This window comes from Crocodylus porosus, unplaced genomic scaffold, assembly GCF_001723895.1.
Source record: "Crocodylus porosus isolate Cpor-Errol unplaced genomic scaffold, CroPor_comp1, whole genome shotgun sequence".
In the NCBI taxonomy this organism is placed as follows: domain Eukaryota; kingdom Metazoa; phylum Chordata; order Crocodylia; family Crocodylidae; genus Crocodylus; species Crocodylus porosus.
Genome location: NW_017728931.1, coordinates 12,909,275 through 12,923,688, shown reverse-complemented (window position 1 = coordinate 12,923,688; position 14,414 = coordinate 12,909,275). Strand labels below are relative to the sequence as shown.

General features: G+C 47.1%; 1 protein-coding gene across 2 annotated transcripts in view; it reads left to right on the top strand.

Moving 5' to 3' along the window:
• Positions 1-14,414, top strand: part of ARHGEF5 (Rho guanine nucleotide exchange factor 5) — a 40,445-nt gene that overhangs the window by 2,932 nt on the left and 23,099 nt on the right. The window contains exon 1 of one of the 2 annotated variants that reach the window (XM_019544222.1): positions 145-1,930. The exons of the other annotated variant lie outside the window; for it this stretch is intronic. Within the exon in view, the coding sequence (XP_019399767.1) occupies positions 1,766-1,930 (165 nt within the window). The 5' untranslated portion in view covers positions 145-1,765. Of the gene's footprint in view, positions 1-144; positions 1,931-14,414 lie in introns of those variants that run through there. 2 annotated transcript variants of the gene reach the window in all.

Sequence of the window (14,414 nt, the reverse complement as noted above, 5' to 3'; positions counted from 1 at the left end):
CACCTACATTGAACACCTTCAAGAGTAAATTGGATGCTTATCTTGCTGGGATCCTATGACCCCAGCTGACTTCCTGCCCTTTGGCAGGGGCTGGACTTGATGATCTCCCAAGGTCCCTTCCAGCCCTAATGTCTATGAAATCTATGAAATCTTGCAGTTTGGTGTATAACTGAAGGTAGAGGAGGAAAGAATAGAGCAGTGAAGCTGGTTGCTGAAAATTATCATGAAGCTGAATAGACACAAGGAAGAAGACTGAGCTGTAATCCTCATTTGTGTCCAAGCTGAATGGGTTTTTGTAGGCTGGGGGCTCTGTGACTGCCCTGAAAGAGTTAGTCAAGCTGGAGAGGGCTGTTAGGGGAAGGCATTTATGCCACTGTCCTATGAAGCGGTTTGCAAATTGAACCTTTGTCTGGGCTCCTCTGCTTGGCAAGTGATCTATTGCATGGCTTAGCTGAAATAGGTGCTCCTAGCCTATATTTTTTTTATCTGTATGGCTTGTGCCATGCAGGCAGTCAGAATGGATGATCTCAATGGCCCTGTTGCTCCTTGCCACCTGTGAATTGGTAGGCTGGGCTGTGTGTTCTCATAGCTTACAGACTGTGTCCGCATGCAAGGTTTGGCAGCAGCATTACCACACGTGTGCCTTTCTTATCTTCTGGTGTTCTTGGCTGTAGCAAAGCTGAAATTTCCTCAAGCTGGAAGAATGTGGTTTTTGCCATTCACAACAAAGCTAGCAAAGCAATTCTGTTCACATCCATTCAGGGCATGGGTGCAATATGATCTGCCAGTGCCTGCCTGTTTCATAATAACAGTGTGTTTCCATTGAATGTTGCTCTGTCTTGTGCATGTTTGAAGCCAAAAGTAGTTTAGTGGCTTTGTCATAGCAAGGTTTGTGTCATTGCCAATTTTGTTTTGCTTGGATCTTGTGCTGCAAGCATTGGCTCCGCAGAGGGTGATAGTGAGCAAAGGGAGCCAGCTGTGGGCAGTTAGGCAGTTTCTGTGTTCAGGTGACAAAGCATCCAGAGATTGGAGGACTCTTGCTATTTTTTTGTAGCATTGCTTTTTTTTTTTCAGTGTCTCAGCAGGACTGTTGTCTCTTTCTTCTGTCTGCTATGAGGGAGCAGCCTCATTCATTTTATTTTCTGCATCCTGTAGTACTCACAACCAGGCTCCCCTCCTCCTGTGGATGGTAAGGAACTCATATCCTGCCAAGAGGTGGAGCCCCTCTTCACTGCCCCTCTCCAAGGGGAAGATCCTATCTCTCCTCTTCCTCATCATTCCCTAACAGCAGAAGGGAGAGACTCTCCTCCATTCCTTCTTCTTCACCAATAGCTGCCTTCTTTGCTTTTTCCTGTTTCCCCTCAGCTGTTGTGAGGATATGACTCCTCTTTCTTTTTCCCTCCTCCCCCAGCTAAGCAGAGTGGCTCTTTCCATCCCTTTCCTTCCTCTTCTGCATACTCTGATCGTTTTCCTCCAGGTCAGTCTTCCTCTCTCTGCAGTCGCCTCTGGTGCTCTCAGCTTTCCCACGCCAAAGTAAAACGTACCAGATTCAGTTCTGTGTGGCTGTCTGCTGTGGTCTGAGCACAGTGAAGCAGTCCAGAGCCTGCCAAGTCTCATTGAGGAATGTGATGGGCTGCAGGAGCTGTGTTCCAGAGACGCTCAGTGAGCATAAGGAGGGATGTGATTCTGCAGTTTCATCACTGCTCAGACTGCTGCAAGCAGCGGCAGGGGAAATGAATCAAGCCTGGTAGCCTTCACTCTGCCGATGCCTGCACTCACCAAGGAAAAGCTCCAATTCATCGCTGGAGAATTCCTTTTGCAAGCCCTGCGTGTGCTGATGTTGGACCGTGGCTGCCCCTCTGCTGAGTCCTTCATCTTTCCTCAGGCCTGTGTTGAAATCTCATTGTATGAAGACTGTGTCAGAAGGCAGGTAAAGGAAACTCTCTGCTTTCAGCTATAGCATTAGTCACCATGACTGTTAATTGTCCAATTCTGTGATTTCCTGCCAGCGCCCTGAAGTGGTGAGCACTGGTGACCTTAGGCTGTTCTGCACTCCTCTTGTTTCCCCTTTTGGCCTAAGAAGGTGGAGGAAACAGATTTTTTTTAGATATCCGGTTAGCCTCCTCCTGGTATAAATCACAGCAACTTTAAGGCTGTTCTAGTTTATGCTCTGGCTATGAGGTACTTTGTGGGCTTATCAGACTATCCCCAGCATACACCTATGCTTGGGGACACAAAAGAAAGAGGTAGAGCCATCCTGATGGGTCCATCCTGTCCAGGAGAATCCATTTACCTAGATGTGGTCTCTGGCCTAGTTTGTGGTGTGCTTACAGTACTTGGATGGGATAAAGGGGCCACAAACCAATCAAGAATTGAATTGTACATCTTTAAAGGATGGCATAGAATAATTCAGCCTTTATAATCACTCAACTAAACTCTCAAGAGACCCATACAGACTTACCCTTTTAGGCCTCCTCAGAGTTAAGCCACCTTGTAGGACTATGCCCTTTCAGGGGGGATGCCAGAGTTGACTGTGGGATTGGGTCCCCTTCTACGGAGACTGTGAAAGGTATGTGGCATGGTATCCCTCTGGCACACAGCTGGCAGAGCTGATAGTGATGTTGAACAATGATAGTCTCATTGCGTATAGCTCAGTTCCTTTGAAATGTTATCAGGTTTGAAGTCTAAGCTGTATACTTTACAATGGACTGACAAGTCCTTCATGCTTAGAACATGAGCTGATTTAGATGACCATAACTAGTAGGGCAAAAATGACCATTATGTAAAAATTCAGGTTCCCCCCAGCACTGTTTTTCTGCCCACTTTCTAGTAGGAAGTTGCCGCTTCATTTAAACTGTTTGCCATCATGACTAGCGAGGTTTTTGTACTAGGACTTGAGACATTTGTGTGCTGAACTTATGCTACTTAGATTAAAATTTGGTGCACATGAATGCCATGTGCCCCCGAGGGGCAGGTGGGGGTTCGTGAGTGCGGACTGGCAGTCAACGACCACCCGCACATGCCGCTGGCAGTGTTGGCAGCAAAGGGGGTGGTGGCAAGCAGCAACTGCCCCAGCAGTGCCTTTTTTGCAGGGAGTGCACTGCCATGCTCAGGGTGCACGTGCACCCCCTACATGTCACCAATGGTGCTGGAACCTAACAATAACTGGGCGTGTCTACACGTTGCTGTGCTTTAGTACTTTCAGAAGGAAGTAGTTTTAGAAGTACTAAAACATGGAACAGTACAGGCTGTTACTGCACTGTGCATGCACACAGGTTAAATTTCCTGGCTATGTCACCATAGAGGCACACTATACTGGGGGAGCATGCCGCTACGGCGACATAGCTGAGTATCATGTGTAGATCCATGTGATTGCCACTTCACTGTAGTGTGCTGTACTGCAGTGAGCTATGTCACCATAGGGCAAAGTATAGACTTGCTTATTGAGCCCCTGCTTCATCCATTAAAGGGAAGAGCAGTTGAGGGTGCCTCAGCATCTTTGCAGGATGGGGCCATAAGCATGCAGACCTCAGAAAATATCCACAAATAACAGAACAAGGAACAATGGTCTCAAGTTGTAGCAAGGGAAGTTTAAGTTACATATTAGAAAAAACTTTCTCGCTAGGAGAAGCAGTAGAACAGGTTACCCAAAGAGGTTGTGAAATCTCTATCCTTGGAGGTTTTTAAGACCTGGCCGGACAAAGCCTTGGCTGGGATGGGGATGGTCCTGCTTTGAGCAGTGGTTTGGACTAGATGCCCTCCTGCAGTCCCTTCCAACCCTCATTTTCTATGATTCTATGAAATACTTAGCTTTGCCAGATGGAGCTGATGATAGAATGTCATTAGCACTACGGGGATCACAGAATTGTCCTTCTGCTTCCTATTTGTTACCAATAGGACAGGGGCGAGCAATTATTTCGGGTGGAGGGCCACTTACTGAGTTTTGGAAAGCCATCAAGGGCCGATGACAGGCAGCCAGGGGCAGATAAATATTAATTTTCTAAATTTTTTAGGGGCCCCGTGGGCTGGATAGAATGGCATTTTGCCCACCTCTGCAATAGGAGCAGCATACACTCTGGGCCAGGTGTAAATGCTTTGCAGAGTTACTCCTTGTATTTGGTGCAGTCAGTCTCAACAGTTTAAAACAACAAAATTCAGCTCCCCTCCCCCCCATCATGAAAACTTTAACTTATAGAATTTTAAGAAGTTAATTTCATTTGCCATCAGTGTTCATGTTTTGGAGCTTTTCTCCACACCAATCAGGACTAGAAGCTTGCTTTTCTTGTTAAACAAAAGCTGACTCCTGTATCACATGAGTCCAGGAAGTGACTCTTTAAGGAAAACAGAAAACATTGTGAAACACTTCATAGAATCGTGACAGTTGCCCATGCTGGCCTTATGTTTCAAACATCAACAATTTTTCTTGCATTTCTGTATCAGGGTCCTTCTGTTGGGCACCCACTTAATTCTTGAGGCTTTGAGTATGAGAATTTGTTTCTCTTTTGGGTGGTAGGGGGTGGGGCTTTCCTTTGTGTTCCTTTTTGCTTGCTTGCTTGCTACTATTTACATGTGTCTTTTTTTTAAGCAACAAATCCATCTTTCTTTCCAGAAACAAATTTATTCCTCATCATGCTTCTGTTTGTTTATTAGATTTCTGTGTAGCCAGCCTGTTTTCCAGGAAGATTGTCCCTTCCCTGAAAAACACCTCTCTAACCTGGCTTGGGGAAGGATTGTATAAGAAATGACATTAACTATATTGGTACATAGCTGTGTCTGAACAAATAACGCCTTGTCAGTACAGAATAATAGGATTCCTAGACCACTATAGGGTTTTTAGTGCCTGCGCTGCATAGTATGGTGTCAGATCCACTGATAGTGGGGACAATTCAGCTGTAGAGGGGAAAGGAACCTAACTGGTATCAAGATGGAGCCTGACTGGTTTATTAAAGGGACTCTCTGATGCTATTGGGAGTGGATGTGGTGACCCAAGAAATCCTTTCTAGCTCTTTGTTCCAGCACTGCAAATGCAGAGAAGGACATAGCAAATATAGCCCTTTTTTAGCCAGCCATGAGCTGAGATTAGCTTTGGTTGTTTGTGCTTATCTGCAGTGGTGCCTTAACTGTGCTCAGTGTTGCTACAGCTGAAGAGATGACATCTGTGCATAGGAGTGGTTTGGTTGCAAAGTCCACTTAAGACAAAACTTTACTGAGTTTCTGAGAATCATTTCCACATTTCCATGGAAGGTTGTCACTGTTGCAATGGGTTTGCTTAAAGCAAGCCCAGGTTTTGTGTTTATGGAAGTAGAACAGAACCTGGCTATTATATAGTCTGCTAATCTGAGCCCAGAAATAAGTCAGGTGGGCCCCTAGCTCTTGGTCTGTCCCTTGTGGCTAGAGACAGAAATTATACATAAATCAATATAAGTGATTGGAAACCAGTTCAAATCTGTAACGCAACAGGAGTTCAGTGCACATAAACCACTTTCAAAATGGCTGAAACCAGTTTAAGACAAACTTGGATGGATGTAGTATCATACTTAACTGATGTAGGTTAAATCAGTTTATTGAACTTCTGTCCTAGATCTCCTCTAGATTCAAGTTAATTCACAGTCCTCCAGCATCCCAGGAGGATTTGCTCCTTCCCTGCAAGTTTCCCCCATCACAGGGTAGGTGGGCTAGCCTTGGCCCAAGCTGTCTGCTTCAGCTGAGCAGGGAGGTGTGCTCTAACTCCCTTTGCATCTGGCCTGGGCCACTGCAGGCATGTGGCTGCATTTCTGGAATCAAAAGTGAATGTCTGTTCACTTGCTTATTTGTTCAATTTATGCAGCGTAGACTAACCGGCACAGATTGAATCCATTTAGCCATGGGTTTTTATGACGGTCTGTACTGAGCTTGTCTGGCATGGTAGAAGGTCTGTGCAAGCAGTGCTGGCTGACAAAGAACTCACCCAGTGCTAACTTTGTGTGTCACCTTCATAAGGGGTTCTATATTGATCTCCTTGCAAATTCCAGTTCAGAGGCTGCCTGCCTTGAGACAAGGCATGAGGCTGAAGATCATCAGGAACACAAATGGGTGCAGGAAACTGGTCTATGGAGCAGCTTATTGGCAGACCTGGGGTGGAAGGACTATTATAAATTAACATAGCTCTGGCATCAGTACCTAAAATGACCTGGAATAAAAGGACACAGAGGTGACTTAATGCCCCATCTGTCCCTGCTTTCATTGAACTGTCTTATCTCAGCTGTGCCTCTAGAAAGTGCAACATACCATCCTAGTTGTGATTTGTACCCACTGTTCAGCAAAGAGTCATTAGGAGATGCTGTGGTGAAGTCTCATGGGTCCCTGGCAAGCATTCATTTCATGGCATGGTGGAATTTGATCCCCGAGCCCGACAATTGTGCCTCCTGTCTTGCCACGTATGCATGGCAGGAAGCATGATTGTGGAATCAGGGATCACATCCTAATTGTGCCATCACTATTTGCCAGTGCAGGGGGAGCTGACCCCCAAGATCCAACCAGGAACTTGAACAGGCTCTGATGCCATCTGGAGTCAGGCTGACGATCAGTTGATTGTTGGCCAGGCTGGGCCTGTGGGCACTTTTACAACTTGCCTGTGCAGAGCACCCCAGCTGATGGTCTGCTTGACCACAGATGGCACCAGAGCCAGTTTGAGTCCCCAATGTGGTTTAGGGGCTGCAGAAGAGCTCCTGGTCTGGCTTAAGACCAGGGTTATCTTAGCTGGGTCTACAATTAACCAACTGTTAAAACCCCATGATCTGCAGCTCTGGCCAGGCCTGGGCATGGGGAATCAGAAGCTCCCAGTGGAAGAGGTAGCCGAAGTCCCCACTGAGGACTTTAAACCTCACTTGGAGATCTCTTGCACTGGGCAGCTTGGCCAGAGCTGCTGGGCAAGGGGTTGAAAATTCCTGGTAGGGAAGCTGCCTCAGTGATGTTCTTTAAAGCTGCCTGTGTGCCAGTATCCACAGTACAGGGCACAGGCAGCTGGGACCTCAGAGCTCCTGGGTCTGCAGCTGCCCATGCCCCACAGCAGGAAGTGACAATTACAGATGTAGAGTGGAGCTTCAAGCTATTGCTTCTAGGGTGCTCTGGGAACTTAAAGTGTGTGTGCAGCTGGGATTTCCAGATCCATGCCTGCTTTTTACAGGTTCAGGGTGCAGTGAGTCTGATATCAGGGAGACACCCCCTGATGCCAGAGTCACATCTGTCTCTGGGGATTGGATGAGGCATGAGGTGCAAGACCCAATGGCCCAGGACCCCAGCCTGATCCCACTAATTGGGTAGGGAATGGTTGAGTCCCAAACACTGGGGTTCCCCATGTGAGATCTCTATGCTTATTTGAGCATGGAGATCTGTCATGGGTCAGCCCCAACATGCCACACATTCAGTTTAAGGCGCAATAGAAACGAGCCACAAAAATATTCTACATATAATGGAATATAATATGGAATATCTTTGTGGCTTGTTTGCTGTATTATCTACCTTAAATTGGTTTAACATGTCGCCAGGTTACTGTTTATGGAGCAATAAACACTATAAATGTAATGTGCTAGGGCACATGGTTACCAAGACTCCGTTATGTAGTAAAACAAAGCATTCTACAAAAATGTTAGTGTCACACACATAGTATTATCATCATTTGAACTATCGTCAAATCAAACAACAATTTGTACATGTTGTATGTAGCCAGTTAGCAAGCAAACAGATGATAAATTCAGGACATCACAATGAGTTTGCCTTCCCTTCGTGCAAATTAGATAAGTGTTACTGTAATTATAGTACAGTAGAATCACTGGAACTTACAGTAGGGAGTCCTGTCGTATTTAAGTATTCTACCATAGGAAATAGTTCCATTTCCCATTTTCAGATTTGTCTTTCTACGGAAGCAGATAGTATCTGACTCTTTGTAATCTGTTTTCTATGGTTCTGGCTAGGTGTCAGGCTCCCAGGCCACTTTGTGTACAAAAATATTTAATATGAATTGTGGAGTTAAGTGGCAGTGGGTTGCACCAGTTTAGAAATAGAATGTTCTCTCTTTTGTTTTTTATTTAAGGGTGCCTAAACGATCCAAGTTTCTAATAGAACTTCAGACTACTTGTCTTTATTTCTACATGTGAGACTTTAATGCAAAGGAAGCCTGTCCAGCAGGAACCAGATATGCCCAAGCTGATGAGATGGACAGCTGCAAATACAGCACACGCTGTTAAAAGAATGGGCCAACAGAGTTGGATCACACCAAGAGATTTTCTGAGAAACTCCTTCCATCAGCTGCTCCCTCCATGTCCCACCCAAGAACCAGTTATTCTTCAGAGGCCACCTTTTGCCACTCTCTTCTTTCCATGTCCCTGGGGGCTGGCCTGGTTCTTTCCTGAGCTATTCAAAGAGGCAGCAGTAATGAACTGATGGCCTATTACTGCTACACTGCCCTGTGCTGTGATGGCATGAGGCAGGGCAGCAGTAGATGCAGAACAGCAGCCATGTCTAACTGATTCTGTAGGCAAAGCCACTCCTTTTCTTGTAGGGTACAGAAGGCCAACCTTACATGGAGGATGAGGGAGATGGACTGTGTGAGAGTTTACCAAGAAAGCATATGGATGTGGACATGGGGGAGATTGGGTCCTGTGATAGGGCCTGGTGAGTTACAGAGGTGGGAATGCTGTCCCTCAGCCTTCTTGGCCCAGTATGCTCTGCTTAAGATATCTCTATACCACTGTGATCACAATCCACCATACACCTACCCTAGCTAGCTCGGCATTTGTATACACGCTTGCGTTGCAGTGCTGGGAGCTTTTAAAAGCACCTGGCGTTGCGGTGCATGCAGTTGTTTAAGCAGCAACATGCATGTCAGCACTTAGAAAATAGTGGTGGCATGGTTTTGAACTAAAACACATTGAAGGTGTTTTAGTTTAAAAGCTCACCACTGCCATTTTCTGTGCACTGCACATTTCGCCACTTACACAACTGCAGGCACCGCAGTGCAGTGTGCATCGGCTCACATGCAGAACAGATTCAATTAATCAACTCTGATCTGATCCGCCAGATCTCTGGGAAGTCGGAGTACAAAAATGTATTTGTATAAATGCCCTCAGTGACTGGTGTGGGCTACCCTGCCCGCTTACTCAGCTTCTCGGACAGCCTGGATTGATTGAGCTCTGTGCTGCTATAAATATGCTGCTGGCAGTACCAAAACCAGCTACTGTAGTTTAAGCTAGTATGGGTATATCTGCATTACAGTGGGGTCCCAACAGCTACTGCAAGGAGGGATGTACCCTTACAAGCCTTCAGCTCTGGATGCTTTTGTGTCAGCCTTGCACAGCTCACGCTGGGGCCTTTCAAAAGAGAGGGGATGAAACAGCAGTGTATGTGGTGTAGGTAAACCTTGGATCCTAGTGAGCCAGGAAGGTGTGTGTATGTGAGTGTCTGACTGTCTGCCTCCTCCTCCCTTCCCCCAGTGGTTTCAGGTGTCTGAGGCAGAGAATGGAATGTGCAATAAAAAGCGGGCCCCACCCTGGGTTAATGAATGCCTGGAACATGGCTTGGCATGAGATGAGGGAGGGGGCCTGAAACCAGAGAGATGGGGGGAAGGTTGCACAGCTCCTCACTGGAGGCAGATTTTCATATCCTACATTGTTGTCCCCCTCTCCAAAGGAAGGGCTAGTAGGACAGCCATCTCTACCTCTAGTCTATGTTGGCTCAGCTCCAACTTGCAGATTTATTAATTGTGGGGGCAGGGCATTCTCAGCTCTGCAGAACATTTACAACAGCCATGGGGTGTGTGCACACATACTCTGCTCTGCCTTAGCACAGCTGCCAGGGCCTGGGGCGGCAAGAGGGGGGAGGCGGGGAGAGGTAGGGAGTAGATAGCACCATATATTTCATAGGCAGTGCTTATATGCAGGGGTGGGGGTGGGGAAGGAGTCTGCTGAGTCTGTACACCAGAGGGAAGAGGGTGGGGGAATTTACATCTTCTCTAATTGTAGAGAATAAGAGTCTTAGGGTTTGTCTGCAGATAGAATGATCTCTGATTACCTTTCTGTGGAATACAAGTGCCTTGTTCCTGGTTAGTTTAAGAGCTAGCCTCTGCTTGGGAGTTTGTTTCAGGAGGAGTAACCTTGAGTCCTCTCATAAAAAAATGTCTGTTTTGAATCCTAAGGGGTTTTGAGCCACATTGAATTCATCTGATTTAGAAGCAAGTTTTCTAGCCTTTGGGGTGGGTTTCCAAATGAATGGGTTTACTGTTGGTGGTTCTTTCACTGCTTAGCTAGGCACTTTTGTCAGCTTGTCTCTGCCTGCATGTCCTTTACTGCTCTGTGGTCATCGTGACTGATTGTCATCTCCATTTCAGCCAAGCATCCAACTTACCCTTGAAAACTTCCAAGACTGGAGAGTCCATAGCTTCTCTACATAGCCTGTTCCAATGCTTGACCACCCTCATAGCCAGGAAACTCCTCTAATGTCCAACCTAAATTTCCCCTGCTGCAGTTTGAGGCCATTGCTCCTAGTCCTGTCCCCTACAGCCACAGAGAAAAGCCTATCTCCATCCTCTCTGTACTCACCCTTCAGTTATTTGAAGACTGTTGTCAACTCCCCCCTTAGTCTTCTCTTCTCCAGATCAAACAAATAACCCTCGTTCTTTCAGCCTTTCCTCACAAGTCTTGCCTCCCAGGCCCCTAATCATTTTTCCTGCTCTACGTAGGACTCTTTCCAAACTATCCACATCCTTTTTGAAGTGAGGGGCCTAAAGTAGATGCAGTACACCAGGTGAGGCTTTGCCAGTGTTGAATAGAGTGGAAAAATCACTTCCCTTGATTTGCTTCTGTTAACACAGGCCAGTATGATGTTGCCCTTTGTTGTGACAAGAGCACCCTGCTGCCTCATATTCAGCTCATGGTATACTGTAACCCGCAGGTCCTTCTCTGCAGTACTGCAGCCTAGTCGCTTATTCCCCAGTTTGTATTTGTGCATGCTGTTATTCCGTCACAAATGCAGGGCTTTGCATTTGACCTTGTTGAAACTTGTCATTCTGGATCCTGGCCCAACTGTCAGAGTGCCTGCAGCTCCACCAAGCTTGGTGTCCTGCTCAGCCTGGGACAGTGGGAGGTGGGTTCCTCCTCCTTGCCTGGTTCCCCCATATGTTCCCCCCATCCTAGGAACAGCTGCAGGGATGGGGAACCTGCCTGATGTTGCCACTGTCCTAGGCTGAGCTCAGCCCAAATGAAGCCTAGCCAGAGCTGGGTAGAAGCAACTCTTAAGCTCCCTTTGCCCCTGGCGCAGCAGGGACAGTGGCAGTGGTGGGTGGAGGAGAGGGGGAAGTGGAGGGGATGAGACTTTTCTCTGAGCAGGGAGAAGAAGAGGGGGAATTTTTACCCGCTTTGGGGACTTAGTCCCCAAGAGCTGTTCCTGCAATATGATGTACCCACCACAGTGCAGGCGGGGAGGCGAGGAAGGCTGGAAGCAGGGGGTGCAGCCACCTTTGCAGCACTGTTTGCTGTCCCACTCACCCCTTTGCAAAATCCTGGATCTGCAAACATGTATAATTTTTTTACTACAACCTCCTAGTAGGAACATATACCAGCTTTGACTGTGTCCCTGAGCAAAAGCTAAATCTCCAGTTGTCCAGAATGTCTGCCTGCATCCCTCCCTCCACAGTTTTGCCCCTACTCTCTTCCTCTCTGTGTAAAATATAGATGCCAGCTGTTCCCTGCGGCAAAAGTTGCCCAGCAGGCTTCAACCTTAATGGCAGGCCCCTCCATTGTGCATGTTCCACTGTCATCTTGCATCTGCTCAGGGTATAATTGAACAGCTTCTTTCTCCTGTCCAAGTGTTTTGTAGGAGGTTTCATAGGCCAAGGAAGCAGAGAGTGAGCTGGATCTTCCAGACTGACAGAAAGAACTGTGTTGTCATTTATGTCCATCATGGTTCAGGGAGCCAGGCCACCATTTCTCATGGCAGAACAGAGCTAAGTGTCTGATGGTCCTGGCATCATGGGCTGTTCCATACTACCATATAGTGATATGGGTGAGCTTTCCATGGCTATCAGCCAGATCCTGCAGCACATGTGAGAAATCCTCCTTCCTGTTGATGAAATCTGAGGTCTAGACAGAGGGCAAATATAAGTTCTTATCAGTGGCCCCAGAACAATGTGGAAGAATCAACTGTACAAAACCATGGATAGATAATTGCCTGGACATTTCAAACCTTATGATGCAGGAGGACAGCACCTTAAGATGAGGACAGCACCCTTCTCTCTGAAAACAACCTCAACACTTAATCTAACCACATAGGTAGGTATTGACTAGCAACAGCCCATGAGGAGTGAGCTGCTGAATGGTTATGGCCATACACCTCTTCACCCAGAGAGAAGCTCCCATGTAGATAGCGGTTTGGGAACATTTACTGAAAAAAGTTAACACATCACAAGTGAAATTGTTTAAAATAAAGGGTTAATTTTGGCTTGGAATAAAAGCAAGATCATTGATATTTGAAATGATTAGAATTAAAAGGAAAAAGAAGTGGAACACTTAGATACCAAGCTTCAGTGACTCCAGCCCAAGTTATTTTCAGGGGGGAGGTTTTGTTTGCAAAATTCTCAGATTGACTTTCCTTCCCAGCTAGGAATTGGGAAACCATTCTGAAATATCAGTCTCCTGAGGATGGAGTAAAAATGTTTCCTATTTAGGTGCTCAGTGCTGCACTCCAATCACTGCTTCCTTTCCTGTCAGGAAACAGAGATTTCCCATTGACACTGAGCCAGCTTCACCCCACGAAGTAAACCCTAATCCCCTTTCCATGCACCTATGTCCCACCTGTGCTCACCACCCATTTCAGTGATATCCCCAGTAAAGATGGCAAATGTGATCCCGAATTTCCAGACATTTTCCTGCATCCCTTTCTTTGTCTCTAAAGTCTAGCCCTGCAGTTCCCTTGGTACTCTTCTTTACAATGGCAGCTTGAATGCTGAACATCATGATCTTTGATTTATGGAGAATTTGGCAATGTGTGAGGAGGGAAGAGAGTTTGGGTTTGCTTGTCTGCTTGGGAGAGGGGAAGGGGAAAACCTAGATCCATTATGCTGCAGGTGGGGGGGAGGTATTGTGACTTCTAGGCTGTGAAGCTGTATCAGATTGCCAGAGCCAGAAAGCAGGTCTAGGAGCTTGTGTGATGTGGGAGAGTGTGTGTGTGGGGTGCGGGGCAGGAATGTGGGGCAGTTGCTATAGCCTGGTGCAGGGTTGAGAATCAGTGGCTAGAGGGTTTGATAGTGGTCAGTAAGGATGGGGAAGAGGGGCATTATGGTTTTGTTTGGAGAGGGATCTAAAAGGACTGGCATAGAGACAGGAATTGTACTGTTCCTTCATGCCACGCTTTGGCATAACTCCTGGTACCCAACCAGGGACACATGCAACCGTTTAAAGCTGATTAAACATAAGGGCCACAGATCAGATTCAGCCTACAGAGCCTGGTCATTTTGTCCACAGACTTCTGTCCCACTCTGGCTTGGATGGGGGACCCTCCCATGACGGCAGCCAAGCACCTGGGTGAGACCCACAGTGCTGGAGCCTCAGAGGTGCTGCAGCTTGTTTCCAGGGTGGTAACCAATTGTCCACCATGTTCGGCTTTTTCCCCGTGGTGCTACGGTGGCTCTGGTGCTGTGGCAGCTCCAATGCTGCATCTCCCACTTGGGCACTCGGGCTACAGCTACGGGAAGAAGCCACAGTACTGCTGTGATTCCAGCACCACTGCTCTCAATCATTTGGCTGCCAAGCACATGGGCAAGAGCAGTGGTGCTGGGACCCCAGTAGCATCATGGGAAGAAGCCTGGCATTGTGGTTTGTTCCCACAAGAAGCAGTTAAGCTCTCAGGACACTGGGCCTTTTCCTGCTGGGTGCCAGGCTGGCTGGAGTGGCTGCTGCATGCACTGGATCTAGCATGGGGGGGACCTTGGGCCCAGTGGGGCCAGCCCTGTGCCCTTTTTCCTGATCCTGCACCATTTCTCTGGGCTGTGGTGCCAAATTAGTTTGACATCCCTGGTTGAAAAGCAGGGCTATATCCTCCATTGCTCACATGAAAGGAAGAGAGGCTGGTATATGAAAGAGAAAAAATTAAGGTCAAAGGACCTGGGAACAGAAGCTGTCTAGGGATGGATGGCAGGAGATAGGAGGGACATGTTTTAAGGAAAAAGCAGTGGACCAGTTTCCACTTCCTCTTCCCATGTGCCCTGTACTGTCCAATACTCATGCTTTATCCACACCTAGAAATGTAAGCAGGTGCTTCCATCATTTTGTGAGGGACACCATTTCATAGAGGTCTGAATTTTTGCCTTGAAAGCCAGCCTAAGTAATGATTTTCTTGGTTTCTCTTCTTTCTATTTATAGCTGCATGCCTTATGGGGTGCCGAT